This window comes from Salminus brasiliensis, chromosome 2 (genome assembly GCF_030463535.1).
Source record: "Salminus brasiliensis chromosome 2, fSalBra1.hap2, whole genome shotgun sequence".
NCBI classification, from domain to species: Eukaryota; Metazoa; Chordata; class Actinopteri; order Characiformes; family Bryconidae; genus Salminus; species Salminus brasiliensis.
In genome coordinates this window covers 22522506-22549741 of record NC_132879.1, presented here as the reverse complement: position 1 = coordinate 22549741, position 27236 = coordinate 22522506, and the positions used below count along the sequence as shown (strand labels likewise).

Here is a 27236-nt window from a genome sequence, read left to right as displayed (position 1 = left end):
AGTAGTGTCTGAATGGAGCCCTCACTCAATCTCTGCAGCTAGAAAACTAATACTGTTCATGAAAATGTTAATGTTTTTGACATTAGAACTATGACAGAGGCCATAGTGCTAGAAATGTAGATTATTTATATGTTAATGTTTTTTAATCAGTCAGTAGTCCAGCTAAAAGTTGTCATTTGTGTCTCAGTACAAGCAACCGACCACACACGCCTCTACAGGAGACCTCAGAGTTGAGAGAGAAGGTAGCACTACCTGCAGACCACGTGGACGGGTGAAGGGAGAGGAGGCTGAAGTGAAGGGAAAAGAGACTAATGTAGAAGCAATAGGTGCAGTTTTCTGTTACAGAACAAGTAACTGATGTAGTGCTCATGTGTTTAAATGTGCTGAATGGATGTGTCCTGTTGTTTGTTTTGAATAATATTTATTCAAATATAGCTAGCTACATAATGTCTGATGTTGTATGTCCCAGACCAATGTACGAATAGCACAGGCTGTGAAAACTCATTTTCTCTTTTGGAGGACGATAAATAAATCTCATCTCATTTAATCTCTTCTCATCTGCGTTTGAAAGCACTTCCTCACTACAATCCCCGTGAGCCTTTGCTGCGCCACGAGAATGAAGGAGCAGTCATGCGGATGGAAATAGAGATGTGTATCCGCTTAGGCTGAAGTTCCGAGAAAGATGCAGGACGAGGATGACAACCTTGCCAGTCCGCCCAGGAATTCTCGCATTTTCGCGACCAAGTCTGTGGATGTGGCAGACTGTGAGGGCTCGAAGGAGCAGGCTCCCAAACTCTGCGGCTACCTGAACAAACTAGCGGGGAAGGGGCCCCTCAAGGGCTTCAAGACGCGCTGGTTTGTCTACGACCCAAGGAAATGTTACTTGTATTTTTTCAAGACCCCTAATGACATCCTTCCCCTGGGGCATATCGAAATAGCCGATGCATGTTTCACCTACGACGTGGAGGGAGAAGAGGGCCAGTTCGAGATCCGCACAGCAGGGAAGGAGTTTTTACTGAAGGTAAATCGAGTGAAGGGCTTTTGGGGCGCAGTAGCCTTCTAGCTAAATCCCCCCCTGCCCCCGATCTTCAGTGATTTTAAGAGAGTGCATCTAGATATTAGGCTTCATTCAAGCTTGGCATTAGGTTGGCTCTTAAGCCATAAACAAATCTCAGCTGCAGTGACTGTGATTAAAGTCCAGATGGTTCATAGAATTTGTTCTGTATAGAAGTTGTTGTCTTTAGCCCAGGTATATCCCTCACATGGAGGTCAAATCATTACCTAGAGAGTAGCTTGGTGTCCAATCACTTATGACCATGGTTCTCAAGTGGGAGGAGGTCCTGTTAAGCTGCTCCATCAGCAGAGGACTATCTTCTGACAGACTTTGGATCCAGTCCTAATCCATGAAATAGTCCTTGATTGACTGAACGAGGAGGTGTATTAGGTTTGAGTTGGAGTTGAAACCTGCAGGAAAGTAGCTCTCCAGGAGAAGGGGTTGGAGAGCACTGTCCTATAGTATCCCAGGTGGTCTCAGTGAGGCTGATAGGTGGTTTCTATGGCATCCCAGGTGGCTGTTAGGGTCACTAAAAGACCTGTGGTGGATGGGAATTCTGAGGCAGTGCTGATGTGAAAGTTGCAGGTCACCCAAACCTGGACCTGATCCGGTCAGCTGTGAGCAATCCAGGTTCAACACCGTAATGGGCTTTTGCTGCTGCTGTTTGGATGGTACTCTTCTGGCTGCTGTTAGACTCCGTCATGTCTGGAATTTACAGACACCACTCAGCTGCACCTTGTGCCTTCTCTAATCCAACACGCTGGATTTAATATACAGCCAGCTGGCAATTGTGTTGAGTTCATTTGTGAACTGACCAAAATATGAGACTTTTTTTGGGGCGGTTTCCCAAGATCATGATTGCCTGAAAAGCATTGACAAGCATTGATAGAATGTTGCTCTGTCTTTTCAAGCTCATTATTGAAAAGGGGCTTCTTGGCGTGTTGGCTGCAGAAATTAAAGTATATAGGCCTATAAAGAATTTAAGGCCTAAACTGTCAGTATGTTTGCAGACAATCTTGACGAATAGCAGAACTCATTCAGTGCTGATCAGTATCTTCATGGTAATCCTCACACAGTCATTAGACATGTCTCTACAATCACTGTTGCAATGACTTCGTTTGGTTTGCCCAGATTTTGTTGCCATTCAGAAAATCCCTGGGGGACTGTAGCAGATTTGGGCACCCGACCTTAGCTGCGCTCTCAGCACTCCTTCCAGGCACACATGTGGAACGGCTGTCCACATTCTTTTCTCAGGTCCAGGCCTCCTTTCTTAGTTCCTCCATTGTCGTTTTATTGGTTGACACGCATGGCCAGGCTACAGGCAACACCTTCACGAGCTCTGGCCAATCCCATTCATCATTGTTTGTACAGCAGACTCCTTTCTCTCCTTATCTACTCCAGTATGAAAAGCATGTTCATGCCCGCTATACATCGTCTTCTCATTTTACGACTGTAGACTTGGTAGAGATTTGGCACAGGTTTGGATTCTGTTAACATACTAAACCTCATGTCATGGCGGCTTTGAATTGAATGTAGGGGGGTTTTTAGAACCAGTGTCAGCTGAGCTCTCTGGAGCGTTGAGAGAGAATCATGCACCGAAACACATCAGGTGTTTTGTTGGGTTAACGAGTTAGACGTTGCCCAAACTGGAACTGAGACTGAAACCCGCATGATAGTTCTCAAAGAGCACAATCTCCCTTACACCTCCCTGTCTTCAGCTAACTGAGTCAGGCACAGTGCTGCTGTGCTGTACCAGCTGGGCTGGGCAAGATAACAATCTCTTTAAAAATGTCCCGCGCCACCATGGTTTGCTTGCTTATATTAATAAAGCCCTGCTACATGAGAGGTTCAGGGGAAGTTTACAGGTGCAAACAGAACTAGAATAAGCAGAATGCGTATAGTGTCGCATGAGATGAGTGTGTTGCACACCTCGTTCTTTACTTCACAATGCCAGTGTTTCCTTTAGGTGGACTGCATAGTAGGACTGGGACGATATGGTCAAAACATTGTATCGCAATATTTAAATATTTAAATAAATATATTTAACGATATTTTCACAATACCTGATATTCATCAGGATTGATGTAATCGCAGACAAAATGCATCAGTAGTGATGGATTTTTATTTTTCATTTTCCATATTTAGTACAGTGATTTGTTTCTTGAAATGTGCTGCACTGCCATTAAACCAGACTAAATACACTGTTTGTAATGAAACATGCAGCTGATTAGCGTTCTTGAAGCACTGATCATGTTCTCGATATGCTTAAAAAAGCATATTGTGTATCACGATAAGAAAATGTATCACGATACGATAAAATATTGTCATATTGCCCAGCTCTACTGCATAGGTTGTTGATTAGGGGGCCACAAGCTAACGTGCCATAGCTTTCATCAGCTTAGCCCACATCACCCTCTCATGGGTATTGCTGCCTTGGTAGCGTAGCCACTGTTATAATAGTTGTATGATAATTGTAGACATGTTACACAGTATATATCAACAATACATGGATGTTTTTAGCCTCCTCAGAAACAGCTATGTGTAGCATGGGTATTGTGTTGGTGTTTGCCAGAAACCTTTAGCTTAGCACATACAACCACAGCAACAAACAAACAAACGCATAAAGCAAAATAAAAAAGCTTAGTATGTTTTAGTAAGGTATTTTCTTCTTCTGTTTATTCTTTACAGTTTCCAAAAAAATTAAAAATAAAATAAATAATTAAAAGTTTGGACACTCATGGTCAGTACTTGCCAAAGGGGGTGTTAGCAAGTATTATGATATTTTATCGTATGGTGATATTTTGTTTTTGTGACACACAGTATGATTTTCTAAGCGTATTGAAGATGTTGTAGTGTAATTGGATGAAGTGCATCACATGAATAAAAATCAGAATGCTTAATATGGGAGAGTATTTGATTAGTGGTTTCTAGGGATCTTTGGCTACAGATGTGTTTTATATATCGCAGTTAATATTGTGTATCGTTAAAATGTCTTTTGAAAATATATTTTTTTCCATCATATCGCCCACCTCTGCTTGTAAATGCTTTTTGTATCAGGCTTATAGTCTTCAATTTGTGTCTTTCTTTGAGATTTTTTTCATGCACTGCTCATTTGAAGACCTTTCAGTGATGTTTAGGTCAGGGGACTGTGAGGGCCACTGCAGAAACTTCAGCTTGCGCCTCTTAAGGTAGTCTCCTGTGCATTTGGAGACATGTTAAGAATGGGTATCTTGCTGTAGAAGCATTCCTCGTTTCACCCTTTTTAACAGATGGTGGGAAGTTTGCTTTAGGAATAAACTGGTATTTAATTGAATGTTCCCCATTTCACAGGCTGCAACACAAGCACCGAATTGTGATCTATCCTGTCTGCTTAAAAGTTGGAAAGGTGATCTTTTCAGGAAATGCTGTACTATTTTTGTGTCTCTCTAAAAGAAAATATTTAGGGCCCAGTGCTCATTGCTATCTTACACCCCGCCAACATTAAGATAGCAAAGACGCACTGACACACCCTAAAGCCAGCTGTGCGGTGCGTGGTTGACTGCTTGCCTAAAGACCACCAAAATAGAGCCCTTAGCGTTATCAGTCCACATGGCTTTCAAAATGCATCCGGCTTGTTTAGATATTTCTTTGAAAGCGTCATGTGATGCTTTTGTGATGATGACGCTTCCATGAAGGTCATATTTGTGCAGGTGTTGCTGCACAGGGGTTTCCCTCGCTAGCAATTCTACGAGCAAATATTTCTGAAAGTTTTCTTGGTCTTCCAGACCTTGACTTGACCTTCACTTTTCCTATTAACTGCCATTCCCAGGTGAGGAGCCCATGGCTGCTGATTGTTGGGACAATGTTTCAGAAAGCAGAGTGTTTATAAAGCTTTGAAATCACCTGGCCTGTCCTAATGATGATTGTGAACAAGCCATAGCCTGAACAAGCTAGAGAACCCTTTATTGGGTGCCTAAACATCTCCTTTTTCCCCCCATTCACAAATTGTACCAGAATGTCAGTGTTAGGGGAAAACTCTGATTTCTGATGTCTTTCACTTTGCAGGCGCCCAACAGGCAGGTGATGCAGTACTGGCTCCAGCAGCTCCAGCAAAAGCGGTGGGAGTTCAGTAACACACGGGGATGCGCAAACAGAGACAGCTGGTCCTCACCCACCCTGCAGTACCCTCATGCAGGCCTGGTGGCTAAAGATGCTGGTAAGGCATGAATGGAGATCTGCAGATATCATACGTATGACAAAGGGGCTGGTTTTGCCAGAGGACTCCTGTTGTTACTAAGGAGTGTTTTCCACTGCTGTTTGGCTGCAGTTGCAGCATGTGGGAATTTCTCAGCCTGCTGTTCAGTCTAAACAATGCACTGTTTCTCGATCATGTCTAGTCAGTATGTGGAGTGAGTCACAGGTCAATATGATTCTTAGTGTGGGGCTTAATAGTTAACATATCAGTTAACTTGGATTACAAAATGCCTTAATCTCAGAAATGTCAACAAATGCTTACTGAATTTAATCATCTCCAGCTCCCTTTTCCTGTAAAATGTGATTATTTGAGAAAGTCATGTAAATTACAGAAATGCCCTCACTGTACAGTACAGAAATCTGTTGTATTCAGTGAGATGGTGAAAGTAAAGTTTTAGGACATCTGTGATTAAGTATATCATATGAGAACCATATGATGACACATGTACAGAGTCAGCAGACATAAATACCTCTCTCCCTAATTTTGAGCCTGTGATGAAGTTGCAGTAGACCTATATCCACATTTTCTAGTTCCTTTTGGATGTCACTACACTGTAAAATCCTAATGTTGAAAATGTTTTGGAATTTTTACAATAATCTTTGCAAATTGTAATTATTTTTAAGTAAAGTCTATTTTTATGTAATACAGTTTATTAATATAAAACAAATTTGGGACATAATATTTGCTAGAAATCTGCTAATTAGCTAATTCTTCTTCTAAAAACTTGAAATGCTGAGTAAAATAACAGCAAGTTAAAAAGAGTAAGCACGTTTCCTTAAAACTTTGCAGTAAATTATACCATTATCTTTGACAGTGCACTTCTGGCTGCCTTTAACAGTCACAGTCAGGTTGAAAGTCTGGGGTCTGATAACAGTCAGTTGGGTAAACATTGTCAGACGTAGAATTCCATTTGAGTGTGCTGTCTCACTATTTCTCATTTCCTAATGCGGTTCCAGCTGCACTCTTGTAAATAAAGGAGCTACAAAAAGGTTCTTTGCATGATCCCATTCATGCACCGCTTTTGCTTCCCTAAAGAAGCATGTGTTTAATAGAGGTGTGTGAGGTGTAAAGATCAATTTAATTGGTAAATTATCTTTACATTAATTTAAGGTCTTGTAGCACCTTTCTTTTTAAGTGCACTAGTGCCAAAACATTGTTTCTTAAACAGTTCTGTTTTTATAACATTGTGAATGATGGTGACTCCTGCTTTGGTCATTTAAGGATACATTCTCTGGCCCGTAGCTAGTGAATAGGATTATATGAACATGTGTCACTGTGGAGCTGTTTGCTCTGTTGTGTTGCTGTTTAGATGCAGTTCTCCTTGAGCAGCCCAATGAAAACATGGAGAGCGTCCGCAGTGATTTTGCAGTGGAGGCAGACGCTAACGGCTTGGTCGGACTTCAGACTGCAAGGAACCCAGCAACCCTCAACTTTTCCCTTAAGCAGTGGAGCACGGACCTGAGGTGAGGGGCAAAGGAATGCTTTTATTTCGGACGCAAATAATGATGTGTGGAATACCTTTTTTTTTCTGCAGTTGTATTTGCGATATAATGTATACAGGTGCATTTTTAGCAGATTCTCATCTGTTTGTTGTGGCTTATACAACAGAAATTAGTGCCCATATCATGAGAAACTAATGTTCCTCATTTAATTCAAATGAGTTTAATGTAGCTTGTTTTAATGCACTCCTCAGTCCATATATGAAAATCCTGCAGCTAAAATAACCCATTTCATATCAGTTGTTTTTATGATGTCACAAAAATAAGTTTACATATATCCATAGACCCTCATATTTACATATATCCATAGACCCTGTCCCATTATTCACACTTGCACCCCTGCACCCCTCGTTTCTGCATGCTCGGTAGGTGTGCAAAGCTGTAGGGTGTCCCATTTATTTTCAGTTTCCCCAACAAGAGTGCTCTTGAGTACCTCCTAAGAGCACTTGGTGCGCCCCTCTGATAAGTACTTTTTGTTCCACTGCAATCCAGTAAGACAACAGAAAAATGGAGGAAATCGTTTTCTTTATCAAACATTAAATGGTTTCGCGGGCTGGGTCACGTGTCTGAAAATTCTGAAATTAGGAGAAAAAAAGCACTGTTTAACCTGTAGTAATGATGTGTTATAGTTTCATTATCTTTAAAGTGGTTCTCTCCTATCGACCACTTTTAACATTTACCATTTTAACTTTTAACTTTTCACATTTAATAGCAGCACAGTAAAAATAGCAGCACCTGATAAACCCAGCATAGTGGCAACTGCAGTATTTTGATTTTAAGCAGCAGTGCCATTTACAGGTGAAGAGACGTGATTCAAAGTATGTCCCACATTCTGCCTACTTCTGTGTAGCCACGCTCATTCACACAAGTTATAAGGACTGTTTCAGCTCTGATTGCTTTTTGAAAAAGGCACCATACAGAACAGCCAACCAGAACAAGATCAGTGTCCATCATTCTTAAAAGGCACCGCAGCAGGAACAGCCTGTTTTAATCCAAAAGACAGAAAGTTTGGAACATGAACCACCTTTAAACCAGTCTGAATGTAGCCTACGTCTACATACTGTTCTTGGCTGTGTAAACAGTACAGTGTTGAAACTGCAATGCCTTCAGTGAAGCTCACACTTCTTGCACTTCATCAGAGCTGCTTTGGACACATCTGTTTGGATGACGCAATTGTTCAGTGGGCCAGAAAGTTCAGCCTAGAACAAACACAACTGGTGTGGAAGGAAATTCCAAGCTGTATTTAAAAGTATCCTTGTTTTTAAAAAAATAAATATAAAGGAGCTGGATACACTATGAGGAAACACAATTTTGACATAGTGCCATATCTATAAAAAAAAGATCCAGTGTAACTATGTTAAGCAAGCAGAGATGCTTAGTCATGTCAAAAGCAGAACTGGTTGCACATACAGATTTGACACCTTGACATCTGTTCTGTGGATGAGACAACTTCCAGCGGCCCATGAGTTTATTACTGTAACATCGTCTGTACAGATGCTGTTAGTACATGATCTTCCCCCCCTGACCACATGCCCTCTTTTTCCTTTCTGAGAACAGATGTTTAACTTCATTATCTCTGTGTCCAGCTCATAACTCAGCATGTAACTGTTCAAATGCATGCAAGGGCAGAAAATAACAATGTGTGGTTTGTGTATATCTGGATAATACTGCAACATGCTTGGCTCATCTTCATTGAGACAATTGTATTTGTCTGTGGCACAGATGCCACACACCTGCCTTGACCTCAATGAATGCAAAAGGAAGCTACTTGACTACTATTCTTCGGCAAAGGAATTTGCTAAACAGAGCTAAAAAATTCTGAACAGTCTCTTATTAATAATAATGTCTAGACATCTTTAGCAGAATGGCCTGTCTCAGCTTTCTCTTTTCTGTCACTGCATTGACATTTATGCTGTGCTGTCAGTGTCTTCCTTATTAGCTGCCACTCGAGATTCACTTGATCTTTTTCATTCTGTCTGCTTCCGGCAAGCTCAAGATATGCAATCACTCTCCAACATGCTGGGACATGTTATGGAGTAATCTGGGGAAATACACCAGCAGCTCCTCCTTCTAAACAACATCTAAACGTGACGTATGATGAGAATGAGGCTGTTGCTTGCATGCAATCTCTGCTTTTATTGGGCTGCTCAAGGAGTACCTACATCCCAGCACCACATATGACAGCTGGCTGCTGACACCATTCTGTAGTACGGACTAGGGATACAGTGTAGCAGTGGCTGATATGGCAAAAAATTTCATTGAAGCTTAAAGTATTGTGAAAATACTTATGTCATAATTTTTATATAACCTGAATTATGTTATGTTGTGTTCCTCACAAATATGTATGTTGCATGTCAGTTATTTAATGATACTCTTGTAACACCTCTATTTGTTTCTATGTCGAAACACCAGGCAAGATGTTATGTTCACATTTGCACACACAAAGAACAGAGAAGACATGTTTCAGAACTGATCGGAGTACTGATCCTCAAGTACAGGCAGATCCATAAGTATTTGGACAGCGATGCAGTTCATTTGAACTCTCAATGTTCTGTCCATAGACGTGTCTATGCACGTGAAGGGGGCCATCATTAGGCAGGGAAAACCTGCTTTTCTGACATCAGAAAAATTTGGACTGGACAAATTTATATATATTTATATGTAGTAATAAATATAAATAATAATAAATATATATAATAGTGGGAATAACCACCCTTAGCTTGAATGACACTACCGAGACATTGTGGGTATTTGGTGTTATGTGACGGAAGGTGTTCATTTTGGAGGTTAACTGGTCTATAGTGGCTCGTTGATTGAACTGTGCCAATCAACCAGAGTTGTTGTTTCCCTCAATGGCTCTTGGGGCCATGTTGTTATGCCATTTGGAGGCACAAGTGGTCCATTTCATGTTAAAATTTGTTGTAAAATGGCTGTAATTAGTAATTGAATAATGTAATATTTTTGTTAATGCTGTTGAATTTAAACAGTTGTTGTACACTTGATTGCTTCAATATATCTTGATTGCTTCATTTCAGATCTTGTGAGGTGGCGTACAGAGGCAAAATTACACAAATTGGGTCACTGTTCAAATACTTATGGTCCTCACTGTGGGTACCAAAACCAATATGTGTACAAATCCCAACACTTCTGCTTTAGTCGACTTATATGTCCAAATGTGTATTGTGTTCTCAAAAAAGATTGTTCTAGCTGTATCATTATGAAATCAAAGGGAAACTACCCAGTATTATATATATATATATATATATATATATATATATATATATATATATATATATATATATATATATATATATATATAATTAATCGAACAATAGCTAATAGTTCTGGTGCAGGTCCTCCAACATCTTGGCCTGTCTTTAAACAGTTTGCATCAAGCTTATTTTAATTATACTTTTATAATACAGCTGCTTCTTTTAACCACAACACTCTGTCCTTCTCTTGTCTTTTTCTCTTGCTGTACTTTCCATCAGGAACAGCATGTCACACTTGCGGTCCAGTCGCGTGGGGGAGAACAGACGCAGCGTGTTTTACACAGCCAGCAATGAGGAGTGGGAGATGGTTGATGCGCCAACTAAAGACACACCAGAGCACAAGACCCCAGTAGAGAGTCCACGCCGAGAGAGCCCATCACATTTCCACAGACGTAAGATAAACAGCCTTTTTTCCCTTAGTGCTTCTGTGCTGAGACAGGGGCCAGAGTTTATAGATGATATATCGAAGAATATTGCTTTCTCTGTTCGTTGTTTGGTGATACCTAACTATGCTGGAGAGTGGATTGCCCTAACGTGGGATACCTGAGCTTTATTTAGTGTAGGTTTTTCTACAATTCTTAAAAGTAAAACAAAAAACTATGGGTTACCACAAACTGTGATTTTATGTGATCAAAACCACTTGATGTCTCAAATATCCAAATATCTTAGTTTCAAACAGGAAGCATAATCAATGGAGAAATATCTAACATTAGGTTAATTTACCCTGTTTTCTTCTGTTTCTGATGACAGTATCTGTATTTTCCAAAAAAAAAATATATATATATAGAAATGAGCTTGTCACTGATAGGCAATCACAACACGTTAAAGATTTAAGAGTGGTAATTATATTCTGTTTATTCAAGGGTAAATGTCATTCAAGGTTATGTGTAAAACAAACAACAACAAAAAAACAACAAAAACAACAACTTAGTTTTATATGAAGGAAAAGATGCCAGTTAGTCCAATTCACCAATTTAATTTACAAGAACAGTGGGATTCATCATGATAAGAGCAGGGCCATGAACAATTCTGTAGTTTAAAACCACCTCATGAATCTGATGTCACCTTTTTGTTAGGACTGTCCTCAAGATCAACTTTCAGAAAATTCTTTGGCAGATATTCATGAACGAGGCCCATTTTTCTAAAAGAGCAAGGTGTCCCCAAACTTCATACCATGCAATGCATTTAAACATGTAAATATCAAATTAAAGTGGTCTTTTTTTTCTGTCACCTGCTGCAGACTCCATTGGTTCGGCGTTTACGTTTGATTTCCGGAACCCATCTCGCATTAGGCGGCCTTTCGGGCCAGCTAAATCAAGCCGCAGTGCAGAGACGTCGCCGGTGGAGTGCAACGGCAGCAAGACCTTGGAGCTGCAGCTGCAACTGCAGAACCAGCAGGAGGAGCTCCGACGCATGCAGGAGGAGCAACTCCGCCTCCAAGAGGAGCTGACTAGTCAGAAGGTACAGAAGTTTGGGTGAGATGGGTGAAAGGGTGACTAAAGTGCTTGTGTTCAGAGACTCCTATAAACTGCGTTAAAGTCATGAAGGATAAAACAATAAAAACGTACTGCCCATCTTCACAATTCTGCAGTTCAGTTTGGCCTGTCACCGGAGAGTCAGCACAGGCGGTTCTTTTGCCACCTGTTCTGGGATTAACTCTGGCCTACAGGACTGTCTGTCGCTCAGGAGTTTTTAAACTCTCTGTTCTCTGTGAGTCTTGTGCTGCCAGTTCCCCATTTAGTTCACTACTGCACAAAGATAGGGGAATTCCTGTTTGAAAGTGTGTGCGCTTGTTTGTGAGTTTGTGTGAGAGAGAAAGTGAGAGAGAGAGAGATAAAGAGACCATGTGTGATTTGGATTGGACATATTACATGTACAAACATGCTACATGTTATTAGAATGAAAGCATCAGTGAAAACTATGAAGGCAGCTGTTTGCCCTGAGGTTGGACAGTGTTGTATGTTGGTGAGTGGTACAGCCTTCAGCTTGTGCTGTAGCATGAGTCATTCATTTTCATGTTGTTCTTTTTTTTTTTTTTTTTTTTTTTTGCTATTGAGGTTTCAGCAAAGATGTTAATCAGATGAGCCATTGGACGGGTACTGTAGATCCTTTTATTCCATTTACTCTTATGTTTATGTACTGATTGTAAATGTTGTCACTCAGGCGCTGGCAGATATCATTTATAATATAATGCATTTAACTTAACCCTGAGCGAGTGCAGAAGCGACACCTCTTGTTCCAACTCACACATCTAACCTTAGCTCTCAACTGACTTGGTCATTTGGTATAGTTCTTATTCAAGACTAGAGCATTACGTTCCATTCGATATTAACTTAGGTTTGTGTTGTGTATTGTTTCTTAACCCATTATGCTCTGTGACTTTTACACTCAAGGGATTACTAATTGATAACCACTTGCAAAGCAGTGCAAACTGGCTGAGTTGTTTCTAAGTTAGGGGGTGGAAAAGTTAGGAACCATTGGTGGTTCTGAGCAGTTTAAGAGAATGTGCTGTGTGAGTGCATGTGCTGTGTGAGTGCTGTTTGCTGTGGGACTGTCTAATCAACTGTTCTAATAAGTAAAACTTTTGCACTGAAGAATGGATTCATTATAATTCAGAGGCACAAATATAAGCTTATCAAATAGGTCACACAAAAAACCATTGGAAGCCAAATTAAGCTCCGATCACTTGACTTTGGGCCAGCTAATCAGAGAAGCCTATGAGGATAACAGATGATCAAGGAAAACAGATGATCATAGCTTTCAGTGTATTTGTGTATCTTGTGGGACAAAGTCATTTGATGTATATTTTCCTTTGTTTCCTATCCTTTCTTCAACACACATTATGTTTCATGTGTGTAAATAAATGAGTTTGGATTTAATTAGTCAGCTGGGTATAAAGTTTTCATTGTTGTGTGAGTCTTTGAGCTGCTGTTTCATTTCATTTCCCACTTCTTCATTAACTTGGTAGACCAACATATTCTCAGTTTTCCTTCAGCTAAGTGTTCATAAACTTCCTTCAATGAAAGGCCTTGTCAGCTGAGACATTGCAAAGACCGAATCATCTGCGGAACATGTAACATGTCAATGGTTTATTCAGAAAGAGATCAGCATCCCACACAGAAAAAGAGCAACACACGTTTACTTTTTGAGCGTTTTACGCCCTTTTTCAGTTCAAGAAAGGAAAAATTGCATGCTGTTATCAGTTAGAAGAACCTTATGCGAGTTGGTTGGACTGATACAGACTATGAGGAAAAACACGGTCCTTGACCCTACTAATCACTGTGCTTTTCTTTCCAAATCAGTAGTTTTATCCAGTCTTGCACATTAGCCACTGAAAAACTACTGTTCACTGAATGAAATGTGTTCTCATGAACTTTGATTTAGAACCCTAATCAATAGGTACTATTTCTTTCTGTCAGCTCATCTGATGTTGGATGTAGTGACTGACTGATGGGGTTTGCCTGACTCAGATTTCCTCTGAGGCTGGTCTTCAACAAAGCTGTGTTTGTTTCCCTTCGCTAGGAGCTGGTCCGACTCCTCCAGCAGACACTGCGGAGTTCACAGTGCGAGCGTTGGCCGGTAGGCAGCCCTGGGCCAGGGGAGATGGAGGTGGCCACAGCCGTGGCCGAGCGGGACAGACAGATCCAGTCTCTGTGCGGCCACATGGAGAAGTTGGCTCTCGAGAAGGAGAGTCTGCAACAGGAACTGAAGAGCCTGAAGATTAAAGTGGGGGAGATTAATGATCAGTTAGGCATGCTGATGGAGACAATCCAGGCCAAAGATGAGGTCATTATAAAATTGTCCCAGCAGAGCCAAGAGGGTAGCGCTGAGCTGCTGGAGTGCAGCTCCCCAACAGGCAGAGAACAGCAGGAGATGGACAACCTGAGGGTAATTGTTACAGCCATGCAGAAACCTTGTATTTCCACAATAGCAGTTTTACAGGAGAAAGGAAAAAATACTTTTTTTAACTTTCAGAAAAAAGTAATTTCAAGTGTCTTCTGGTGGTCCATTTACCAGATCATATAAGTAAAAAAGGAAAACCAACAGCCGACAGCTATGATTTGCAAATGCAGAATGAGGATCCTAATATAGGTTGTTATCGGCCTAAACTGCACGTTATAGCATGAATGTTGTATTTTGCAGTGTTCCTAGCAAGTTTTAAATTGTGCTTTGTGTATCTGTGACCACTACAGTGACACTTGCTGTGTGTGACTTATAAAATTCATGATTTATTAATACAGGACTGGATTAGAAGTAGCACAGTAGTGTTGTGCCAGAATAAGAAGAGGAGCTTTGTGAGAAAGTAAACAAGCAACATGGACAGAGGTCTGTGTCTGATGTGGTAGCACCGTCCCTTAAGAACAATTGTTCACTAATTAGTGGGTGGGAGATCAGGTCATATCCAGACTTTTGGAAAATGCCCTGCAGATATGAATAAACAACTAGTACAGCACATGTTCAAAGTGGTGAGCTACTCAGCTGAGCTACTAGAGTGTGTGAGACTGGTTTAGTTTGTAATTCCTGTAGTTTTCTTCTAAAAACTGTCAATAGGCTTGGGAGTTGATTTTGAGCCCATCTTTACCCTTGAAGTGGAGTTCTGTGCCCGTCACTGATCCAGCCACGAGCCCATCCATCTTGTCCGTCAAGAGTCACTCATTCCATCAATCTATAAAAACTTCTGTCTTCAGATATTTCCTAGACCAGTCTAGACGCTTCAGCTTATGTGTCTTGTTCAGTGGTGGTGGGTTATTAAGGTTTCAGCAAAGATGTTAATCAGATGTGCCACTGGACGGGTACTGTAGATTCTTTTAGTCCGTTTACTCTTATGTTTATGTACTGATTGTAGATGTTGTCACTCAGGCGCTGGCAGATATCATTTATAATATAATGCATTTAACTTCTTGAAAAAACCCTGAGCGAGTGCAGAAGCAACACCTCTTGTTCCAACTCACACATCTAACCTTTCTCTCAACTGACTTGGTTATTTGGTACTAATTGATAACCACTTGCAAATCAGTGCATACTGGCTAAGTTGTTTCTAAGTTAGGGGGTGGAAAAGTTAGGAACTGCTGGTGGTTCTGAAGAGTTTAAGAGAATGTGAGGAGAGTGTGAGTGAGTGCATGTTCTGTGTGAGTGCTGTTTGCTGTGGGACTGTCTAATCAATTGTTCTAATAAATAGAACAGGTCGGGTTTCAGCTTTCTTACCTTGAGTCTCTGAGCACTGAACATCATCTTGGTACTCCAGGTAGGTTGCAGGTCTGAAATATGACAGAAATAAGTCTCACACTGCAAGAAGATAATAATATAAGAAGATAATAATAGTCTCACACTGCAAGTGTCACTGTAGTGGTCACACATATACAAAGCACAAATGTTTAGCCAAATAGTGTTAATGTTTAGGTTGGGTGTTTGCTTCCAGTCCTGCAGTATAGTTAGGTACTTCTCTGGTCACACACCAGGTCAGACTAACCTGTTCATTGGCAGGTTTACTTGATATGTGTTTGAGCAGGAAAATCACCAAATTGCTGAATGCTATATATGTCTGGACCCTATGGATTTTGTCTGCTTTACTGTCAGTTCTGGGTTTGACATGTTTTGTGGTTCTACTGTTTCAGGACAGTCTTCAGGGCTACAAGTCACAGAATAATTTCCTAAATAAAGAAATCCTTGAGCTGACAGTCTTGCGGAGGAACGCTGAAGCTAGAGAGAAAGCCTTGGAAGCAAAGGTAAAAGTGGGGAAAAGACTTTGTGTTTATTTCTTGATCTGTGTTAGCAGAACTTGGATTTTTTTTAACCTGGTGTGTAGGTTTGGGGTTTCCTGTTTTGCATTGTGATGAACAGTACAGTACTCATTCTCTTCCATAATCCCAATGTTCTTTATGGTTTGCAGTACACCTCTCTGGAAGCCAAGATGTGCCAAGTGGAGTGCAAGTACCTGGTGCTGCTGCAGGAGGTGAAGACTCCAGTGTGTTCCTCTTCTGAGCAGGGTCCAGCGCGAGAGGTCATATCCAGACTGCTGGAAGATGCGCTGCAGGTGGAGAGCTCTGATCAACAGGAGCACATGATTTTCAAACCCCACCCTGTCAGGTAGGAGAGCGAGAGTCCACCTTTCTCACATCATTAATTTATCTCCATGTTTGGACCTGGAGAAATGCTGATGGATATGTAAGTATTTGCATGCCAGATTAGCTCACCTCTCTGTCTTGAGTGTTCTTCATACAGATCATTGGGTAAAGTCTAAATGTGTTGTCACAACCATGTGGTCTGTTTAATGAATGTGACAGTTCATCAGTAATAAGGTAATATGTCATAATACTATGGTAACAAGTTGTTACCTTTAAGTGTAAATGCCAATTTCCTAGTGCTCACTAAATGGTAGATGTGTTTTTGTTTGGGTAGTTGTAGTTAATAAAATGGTAATAAAATTGTTAATAATGCTCTGCCAACATAAACATGTTACCCAGGAAAACACCCAGTAATCTACTGGTATTACATGGAATCAGGGCTGAAAAATGCACCATGACATGTTGACATGTGTTTCGAAATACTGTTACTCGGTTACAAAGATCTTGCAAAAGATCAGCAAAGATTTGAACTTCAAAACTGTCTGAGCCTATAAGCCTATTAGCATTGTTGGAAGATAATAGCAGCAGATCCTCCTGCACAGTGTGCACAAGAAGGAAGCCAGCCAACTTCTTCAATTTTTTTATTGCATCTATCCACATCATTTCGAAGAACTGACACTGTCGCCTGCTGTGAAATGCAGTACTAGAGAAGCAAGATTTTATTGTTCTAGTATCATTCAGTTTAATTGTAATTACAGCCAGTTTCCATGTTTATTAGAGCATTTACAGACATAAGACATAAGAAACAAAATAACATGGTATTATAGCATCACACTCTAAAGTGAAAGTAAAATTTATTCATAAATAAGGACAATTTCTTTCCATAGTGTTACCACATTACCTACTGGTTTGCGGTGAGTAAAGATTGAATTATAGATCTAATTAGATAAAATAGATTACAAGTGTCTGCATGCAATTTAATGGCACATCATACCATCATGGGGAAAAAATACATAATGTTGAGGTGCTGAAAAACATGGCATGGTTTCTGTATCCGTGTGTGTTCAGCCCTATGTTTCTCACCTTGATATCAATTCTCTTACAGTCTTGAATTCCCACCTTTTACTGTCACGCTTATTATTTTAGACCCAAGTTCCTGAGTTTCATACTTTTTTTTTTTTTTTTTTTAAATCAGCGTTTTTTTTTTTTCCCCCTCCATCTTTATCTCTTCTCATTTCTCTTCCTCAGTGAGTATGATGTGTACGGCTTTAAAACGGTTCCGGAAGAGGATGACGAGGAGGAGAAGCTTGTAGCCAAAGTTAGAGCTCTGGAGCTGAAGTCCCTCTCACTGACTGACCAGGAGGTGTCAGTGGGGGTGAAGTGGGAAAATTACCTTGCAGGTACCATGAACAGGGAGATGGTCCGCTCTCCAGAACTAAAGGCACTGATACGCAGCAGTGTGCCACATGTGCATCGCTGTAAAGTGTGGAGCTGGTGCGTTAACTTCCATGTTAAGAAGATCCGGGAGAGCCAGCCAGCCGACTATTATGAGAACCTGTTGTGCATGGCGAGGGACAAACCAAACCCGGCCTCTAAGCAGATAGAGCTGGATCTGCTGCGCACGCTGCCCAATAACAAGCACTATTCCTCCCCTTCAGCCGAAGGCATCCAGAAACTCAGGAATGTGCTGCTGGCTTTCTCCTGGAGGAACCCTGATATTGGCTACTGCCAGGGCCTCAACAGGTAACTACCAGGGCTGTTCAGGGATGTGGCCTAGTTAGGATGCTGCAGCAGACCATATGTTTGCGATTATGTAACTGCAGCTGCTAAATATAACAATAGTTACTTTTCTTTTTTTGCATAGTGTAGACCTACATCTACATATTGCTAGAGTGTGTACTTTTTGTGTTCTCTATGTGTTTTTAAAATTTGCATTAGCCAATCATATTTGTCTTTATTATTTAGTATCATACACTATGTATGAGTACCAGTAGCAATTGTAAAGGGCTGCAAATTAATATAAATGAAATGATCAGTTGTCATCATTTTATATGATTATTTTAGATTTTATACTGTTAAACTGTGCTTCACTGGCAGATAATCTAGTCTCAATTGTCACACACTCTTAATACAGAAGAAAGTATAAAATATTATATATATTACAGCATTGGGAGCAGAGGTTTGGAGGAAGTTCATCAGTTCAGTCAGTATAGTGGTGATTTATTTCCCGTTGTACTGACTGAACATTATTTTGACCTCTATTTTATGTCTAAAGTTTAGCCTTATCAGGAATTCGAGAATCTTAGTGATGACACATTCAGGTGGTCCCCAGTGCTATGATTGTATATGCTTTGTAAAAGTTCTTTTCTGCATTGTTTTCATTATTGTTGAACTCTCTTTAGATTAGCAGCCATCGCTCTTCTCTATCTGGAGCAAGAAGAAGCTTTCTGGTGTCTCATCACTATTGTGGAGGTTTTCATGCCACGGGACTATTATACCAAGACACTGCTTGGTTCACAGGTACTATTAAAAGCCTGCCCGCCTCTCCAACCACTGTTCTTCCTGTTTTTTTCTAATGTGGAAAAAATCGCAGATCTGCTGCCAGAATTGTAGCCAGCCAGCTGTTATGAGTACTGTTAGCATATGACTGTTTTCTATGATTCAGTATCACTAAGGTTAAGGAGAGACTGTGTTTTATATTTTTCATGTGTATATGTTTCATTGCATTATGCATGTTTTTGTGATATAAAAGCTGGTTCCTTGTCGTGACGCAACAGTGTTTTCTCTAGAAACAGATCACGGAGCAAAAGAAATGTATTATTGTTATTGTTATTATTATTATTTTTATTATTATTATATAACAGATGCCTGGTGTTTTAGCCGGTAGACTAATGCTTAAGAATTCAGGCAAAGTACAGTACATGTCTGAAAAGGTCTGAAAGAATCATTGCACTGGGCGGTCACTGTGCTGTTAGATAGATTAGAACATAAAAATGGAAAATATAATGAAAAGTTGCCAACAGTTAACAATTAAAATGATTCCATTATGAATTTTGGTAGGAGGCATAATAATCCGACTAGTCAGTTTCTAGCCATTTCTGTTAACCGAAAATTATACATATGCAAAATCCTTATTTGTTTTGTCCTTATGTTATTTATTATGTTATCATTATGTCTTCTTAGCATAAATTATCTATTGTACTATTATAAATGTATTGTAAGTTATCTATTGTATCTATTGTACCAATTTTACAATTGGGAATTAAATAAAAAAAATAAGATTGTTTATGCCACTGATGTAATGGTAATATATTGGCACAATAATGCATTTACACCATTGTAAGGAACAGCCTATTAATTAAGAATAGTTTAGGTGATGCATGTTTGGCAGTTCATACTACCTAGGGGCACTATATAGTGACTTACCTTATGTGTGTGCGTGCACCATTTTGTGTTTTTATATTTACACTGTTCCATAATGCCCAAAGGTCAGGAACGGCCTTCTCCAACAACAATTTTTGTTCCCAGTTTGGAAAATCAGATGGGATGGTTATGATTTAGATGTACTGCCACTTTTCCTTGGCACTGTTTTTAAACAAAGTTGACATGCTGGCTCACATTAATGGGCTCTTGCTTAGTCGTAGCTGTGGATTTCCAAGCTTTCTAGCTGGTATTATGCAATCTTTTGTAAGAAAGACCTGTTGGCCTTGAGTAACACATTGCACAGTGCTGTTAATGCATTGGTCACTGAGCACACTGCATTCTTTACTACACTATAGATGCTGCAGCACATTCACAGACTTGTGCCCCTCCCTCTGATAGTGTGCAGACTAATAAAACAATAGTATAGCACGACTGACTAAAATATTGGTGACGTTCATTCTTGTGTTAACAAATCATACAGTTCAACTGTTTTGTGTCTGCAGGTGGACCAGCGTGTGTTTAAGGACTTGATGAACGAGAAGCTGCCCAGACTTCATGCTCACTTTGAGCAGTATAAAGTAGATTTCTCACTTATTACCTTCAACTGGTTCCTGGTGGTGTTTGTGGACAGTGTGGTCAGTGACATTCTCTTCAAGATATGGGATTCATTTCTCTATGAGGGACCCAAGGTAAGCGCACTCTGTGTAGTTTTGATCTAGTAGTAGTATGACGTTTTGAAGCAGTGTAGGTATGCTCAAGTGAAAGTGTGTGGAAGTGGACATGGGCGTATTCTTGTGTGAAGCCCTGTGTGTATTGTATTGTATTGTATTTATTTATTTAAAATAAATAGTGCTGTAGTTATTACAAATGAGGCAGGGACAGCTGGTACATTACAGTCTTCTGATGTATTCCTGAAGGTAAAGCTTCTACTTTCACGAGTGGAAATGGCCTCTAGACACGGATTAAATCACTGACCGATGATAAATTAGCCAAAATGGAGTAGAAAATGGGTGTGACTAAGACCAAGGCTTATGCATTATAACTGTTAGGAGGATGTGAACAGTGTTCATGTCACTGTACTGTTGACTTCTGTAACCTTTAATAAGTGAACATCTTTACTGAGTTAAAGTAAACCAAATAGTATACACAACACAAGTATTGGTAGGGGAATCAATGCAGTTGGAAAAAAAAATAAACAATAATATTGTTGCTGATGCTCAGAAATCTTGTATTGTCAACATGTTAAGTTTACAGGAAAAGGGTAAATCTTCTTAACTTCCAATGTGCAATTAATTTATTCCAAGACTGTATACAGTGGGGGAAAAAAGTATTTAGTCAGTCACCAATTGTGCAAGTTCTCCCATTTAAAAAAAAAAAAGAGAAAGGCCTATTATTGACATCATATGTAGACCTCAACTATGAGAGATAAAATGAGAAAATTAAGTTTTGGAAAATCACATTGTCTGATTTTTAAAGAATTTATTTGCAAATAATGGTGGAAAATAAGTATTTGGTCAATAACAAAAGTTCATCTCAATACTTTGTTATATTTATCTTTTGTTGGCAATGACAGAGGTCAAACGTTTTCTGTAAGTCTTCACAAGGTTGGCACACACCGTTGCTGGTATGTTGGCCCATTCCTCCATGCAGATCTCCTCTAGAGCAGTGATGTTTTTGGGCTGTCGGCAGGCAACACGGACTTTCAACTCCCTCCAAAGGTTTTCTATGTGGTTGAGATCTGGAGACTGGCTAAGCCACTCCAGGACCTTGAAATGCTTCTTACGAAGCCACTCCTTTGTTGTCCTGGCAGTGTGCTTGGGATCATTGTCATGCTGAAAGACGTTTCATCTTCAATGCCCTTGCTGATGGAAGGAGGTTTGCACTCAAAATCTCACAATACATGGCCCCATTCATTCTTTCATGTACACGGACCAGTCGTCCTAGTCCCTTTGCAGAGAAACAGCCCCAAAGCATGATGTTGCCACCCCCATGCTTCACAGTTGGTATGGTGTTCTTTGGATGAAACTTAGCATTTACTCTCCTCCAAACACAACGAGTTGTGTTTGTACCAAACAGTTCTACTTTGGTTTCATCTGACCATAAGACATTCTCCCAATACACTTCCAGAACATCCAAATGCTCTTTAGCAAACTTCAGACGCGCCCGGATATGTACTGGCCTAAGCAGGGTAACACATCTGCACTACAAGATCTGAGTCCCTGGCGGCATAGTGTGTTACTGACGGTAGCCTTTGTAATGTTGGTCCCAGCTTTCTGCAGGTCCTTTACTAGGTCCCCCCGTGTGGTTCTGGGATTTTTGCTCACTGTTCTTGTGATCATTTTGACCCCACGGGCTGAGATCTTGCGTGGAGCCCCTGATCGAGGGAGATTAGCAGTGGTCTTGTAGGTCTCCCATTTTCTGATTATTGCTCCCACAGTAGATTTCTTCACACCAAGCTGCTTGCCTATTGCAGATTCAGTCTTCCCAGCCTGGTGCAGGTCTACAATTTTGTTTCTGGTGTCCTTTGACAGCTCTTTGGTCTTCACCATAGTGAAGTTTGGAGTGTGACTGTTTGAGGTTGTGGGAAGGTGTCTTTTATACTGTTACTGAGTTCAAACAGGTGCCATTAATACAGGTAATGAGTGGAGGACAGAGAAGCCTCTTAAAGAAGTTGTTACAGGTCTGTGACAGCCAGACATCTTGCTTGTTTGTAGGTGACCAAATACTTATTTTCCACCATTATTTGCACAATAAATTCTTTAAAAATCAGACAATGTGATTTCCAGATTTTTTTTTCTCATTTTGTCTCTCATAGTCGAGGTCTACCTATAATGTCAATTACAGGCCTCTCTCATTTTTTTTTAAGTGGGAGAACTTTTGGTGACTGACTAAATACTTTTTGTGTGTGTGTGTGTATATATATATATATATATATATATATATATGTATATATATATATATATATATATATATATATATATATATATATATATATATATATATATATATATATATATATATGCATTATTAAAGCTCTCCTAGTTTTTATTCTGCTTATATTTTTCAGTGCAGGAGGTCACCGCTTTTAAGGCTTGTTTTTCTTTACTTCTGCAGATCATATTTCGCTTTGCTCTTGCACTCTTCAAGTGCAAAGAAGAGGAATTTTTGAAGTTGCAGGATGCCATGGCTATTTTTAAGTATCTTCGATATTTTACACGTACAATTCTGGACTCACGGTAAGATTTTTAAAATAATACATTTTTTAAAGGATTAAAGGTATCTCTAAAGGCATAAACTGCTGCTGTCTTTATTTATTTATTTATTTAGTTAGTTAGTTAGTTAGTACCGGCAAGAACAAATCACTGACTTTCAGAGTTAAGTTTCCTTTATATCTCTGTCCTTCAGGAAGCTGATGAATATGGCCTTTGTGGACATGAATCCCTTCCCCCTGAGGCAGATCCTGAATCGCCGCACTTTTCACCTGGAGAAGGTTCGACTGGAGCTCACTGAGTTGGAGGCCATTCGCCAGACATTCCTACGAGAAAGAGAGACCTCTCAAAATGGACGCACGCTGATCAGTGATGACGAGGAGGACAACTGAATGAGGACCAGTCAGCTACTCAGCCAATCAAACAGTGCCTTGTTTTTCCTTGTGTTTCACGCTTTACTGTTTCTTATTTTCTTAGTTTACTTTTATGGTAAACGTTCTTGGGAAGAATTCACTTTTATACTTCTGAGCTCATTGGCTTGCATGGACCAAAGAACATAAAGCAGCCATTTGATTTGATCATTGTCTTTACGCCTTTTTTCTTGAGCTGTCAATGATTTGTGTTTTTCTTTTATTTTTTCTTACAAATCAGTATTAACGTCCGCATCAGTGTAATGGCTTTGTGTGTTTGTATGTGTGTGCGTACATTCAGGTACCTTCATATATTGCTGGACAAGCAGTTCTGGTACATCAGCATTGCATGTTGTTTAATCAGAATCAGCAGATAATGGTTCATTGCAAATGATGGTATACATGAATCAGAATATGTTTAATGTCCCTTGTTTACTTTTTTAATGTCATGGATTAATTAGCACGGTGTATTATTTTCAATGTCTCATGTTCTGTGTGTGAAATATTTCAGGTTTTGCTCATGCAAATTTCATATTCTTTGTGTCTGTCCCTGTTTTCTGTCTTCTGAGGCACTTAAATCACTTTAGATTCCGGCTGTTCTATTTTAGGACACATTTCGCTTTAGGGAAGCAAAAGATTCTATGTAAAACAAATTGAGCAGTTTGAGCTCCTGTCCAGCGTGCACATGAAGTGTTTGTATGAAGAAAATTCCTGTCTTCAGTCATGAGGTGGCACTTAGCTGCTGGAAAACAGTTCCTGGACAATGCATATCATGCAGTCTGTCAGACCAGGCTGCTTATTTTCTGCTTGAGTGGCATTCCTTTGTTAGCGATCAGCTGCATTTGGACTAGTTTGAGTCCTCAAGTGTCAGGATTCTACCATTATATCCAGTGCTGTTTGTGCCATGTGTGTTATCAGTGTGACAGCCTGGCATGGCTGTCTATCAGGACAATTTGGATAATTAACAGTTGTGGCCTTGAATTTCAGGGTTTTGCTATGAATGTGGGCTCATGGTTTATAGCAAATGAAGAAATGACTTTTCTCGTGTAGATTTTTGTCAGTTTAAAGTTATGCAGTTGCATTTTGGTACGTTACTTGTGAAGTAATAAGTTGATGCTGTCTCAAAAACCTTGTATATCCATTTTTGGACATGGCAGAATCTGGCAGTTGTTTTTTACATTGCGTCAACCTTTCATGGTGAATTTACCAACAGAAAAAGCTCCAAAATAACTCTGTCTATAAGGTTTTATCTCCTGTAAAGTTGTCATATTGGAGATACTGTACAGGAGGGTTTTGTTTGGTTCTTGAGCAGGGATCAGTACTGTTTTTTACAGTAATGTAACGTTGATTATACGCATTCCATTTAATATGCATGTAACCTACTGTCAGATTAGCTGCAAGTGCTTCCGCAAACTTTGGAATTGGATTTTAAGGCTCTAGTTGATGAGGGACATTATAATGTTAAGCAATTAATTGCACTGTAGTAGTGCAGCTACAATTTCTGTTTCTAACCTGATGTATTTAGATGTGTTCGGAATATAACATTCCTAATCTATGTTTATCTGCTGAAGTGTTTACCGCAGGTTGGCTTCAACATGGCTTTGTTTACTCTTTAATTACATTTTTATATTTGTTTGTACCGTTTTACACCAGAAACCTTCACTATGGCCTGTGGATTTCTACATGCAAACGGTTCATTTCACACATCCCCTCAATTGACTAATAATCCCAAACTGTGAATTTTCTAATTGAGAGCTGGTCTCTCAGATCTGTAACATATTTTCATGTTGTTTGGATCTAGAGTTTAGATCAATGTACTTGTGATTGATTAGTGTTGTATTACATAAACTTCAAGGCTGCATTTCCTTTACTGCAATTTTCACTTTTTACTAAGGATGTCCCTTTGAATTTTACTTGGTAAAATTTGTATGCACGCCTTTGCATATCTCTACATATCAATTGCATGCATATCTTTACGTATTATGCAGCAAGTCTAGTAGCGAATTATCTAGCTTTTCCTTTTCTGTTTTAAATGAAATAAGCTAGCATGTCAAATTTAGCATGTCAGAATTTGAACTGCTGTTCGTGTTGCACAAGTATTGTATGCACAAATCTCAAGGCTGTCAATTCTTGTATGTCAAGCCATTTAGAAATCATGTAATACACTGAACGTTACCAAAACGTTGTATTATTTCACAGTGTAATCATCGGTCGCTTCACCTTAGTGGAATAATTGTCCAATAAATTGCCTTTGCATACAGCACACTACTGCTGTGTAGTTTCTCTTGCTGTGTGTTGCTCAAGATGTGGATCTCATTAGAGGAAAAGCAAGTCGATGCAAGAAAGAGCCCCTCTGTGGCAGGAAATTTAAAATGGGCTAGGGTTAAAGAGAAACAATACACAAGGGTCACCCCAAGTTCCTTCCTAGTTTTCTTGATTTTTTTGTGTTCATGCTGCCTGTATGGGAATTTTGTTGGGTCACTGAGGTCGGGGAATTTGACGAGAATAGTATCAAAACAGTTTTTTTTTTTTTATTTATTTATTTTTTAGTTATGCCATTCTTCCTGCAGGGGGCAATCAAGACACATCAGAGACTTTTAACAGAAGTTACAAGGCCTTTGACAATGTTTAATTATGCTGGATGTTTTCAGTTGCTGAGAATATAATGTTTTCCTGGTGACATAGGACAGCACCATACACACTTGCCTGAGTGGGAAGATTATAGAGAGATGGGGAGTTTGTGGTGCGTTTGTGCATGTCTGAAATTTCAGTATGTTTAAGCAGTTAAATCTGAACCCACAGAACTTGTATTGATTGGCCTAAAGTGGTAAAATTTTATCCTTTGGTTGAACATGTAACAGTTTTTTAAATTTGACTATGTGTAATTTTTCATAGATTTATTCAGAATAATACTTGTTTTTTGTTTTGCTAAAAAGTCATCCATGTAGTCATCCACTTTAATTAAAAGACTAAATTTAATATGGTTTTATTTAAAGCCATTTTAAAAGGTGCCCTAGAACAGAAAACTGCATTGTCCTTGGTATAGTTACATTTACATTTACATTTACGGCATTTAGCAGACGCTCTTATCCAGAGCGACTTACAAGGTTACTCGTATTACAGGTGGGTCAGTGTAGTGTTAGGAGTCTTGCCCAAGGACTCTTATTGGTGTAGCGCAGCATAGTCACCCAGACCGGGAATCGAACCCCAGTCTCCCACATGGCGTGTGTGTGACAGGTAGTGGTGTTATCTGTTGCGCCACACCAACCATTGTTGAATAATAATAGTTGAATAATGAGAGCTCTGTACAGGGATGTGACAAACCGTGAACCTTATTGTGTCTTCATTTAAATGAAAATCTGGTGTAACCAAAACAGAGCTGTACAATGGACCAATTCCAAACCCCCCCCCCCCCCCCCCCCCAATTTCACATTTGGAGAATAGGGTGTTTTTGATACATTAAGTTAACCTCAGCTCAGTTCAGGTGCCATTCCAAGAAGTGGAAAGCTCTAAAGCAAAGCCAACCGCTGTGGAAAGAAGCTCCTCAGGGAAGGTTCCCTGGTTATCGACTAAAAACAATACCCTAGGCCATCGGGTCATCGCTTCATCTCTCACCCCACTGAGAGGACAGCAACAATATCTGGTAAGACATTGGAATAATTATAGATCATAGTTGCATGTCTTGTTACAGTGCTAAAAACAAACCTTACTATGTTGCTACTGTGAACTGTGCTACTGTCCAGGTGCATAAACCCACCAATCAGAGCAGAGCTCATCATTTTTTCCCACAAGCTCTCCATGAAGGGAAAAGTTTCATTGGGATGCAGAAACACTGGCTTGTGAAGTCTTGTTAAACAGCATTTTAACAAATAACAGTTTTAAGGTCTGTGTGTGCCACACGTTTATACAACACGAGGACAAATATATTAAAAAAAACCGTGTGATGGGTTAATTTCTAATTTCTTATGAATTTCTGATAATGTTCGCTACAATGTTGGCAAACCCAGGTTCAGAAAATAAGAATCCACCCCCGGATGTTGTGGGCGGATCATACTTTCTGGACCTGAATG

The 27236-nt window shown here is 39.7% G+C and overlaps 1 protein-coding gene across 1 annotated transcript; it reads left to right on the top strand.

Moving 5' to 3' along the window:
- Nucleotides 1-633: 633 nt before the first annotated feature.
- On the top strand, nucleotides 634-25429 carry tbc1d2b (TBC1 domain family, member 2B). The gene is made up of 13 exons (XM_072670813.1): nucleotides 634-1021; nucleotides 5099-5249; nucleotides 6598-6751; nucleotides 10279-10451; nucleotides 11300-11520; nucleotides 13582-13947; nucleotides 15675-15785; nucleotides 15950-16146; nucleotides 17373-17867; nucleotides 18527-18644; nucleotides 20051-20236; nucleotides 22662-22783; nucleotides 22953-25429. The coding sequence occupies exons 1-13, from the start codon at nucleotides 683-685 to the stop codon at nucleotides 23146-23148; spliced, it is 2829 nt and encodes a 942-aa protein (XP_072526914.1). The 5' UTR covers nucleotides 634-682; the 3' UTR covers nucleotides 23149-25429.
- Nucleotides 25430-27236: the final 1807 nt, after the last annotated feature.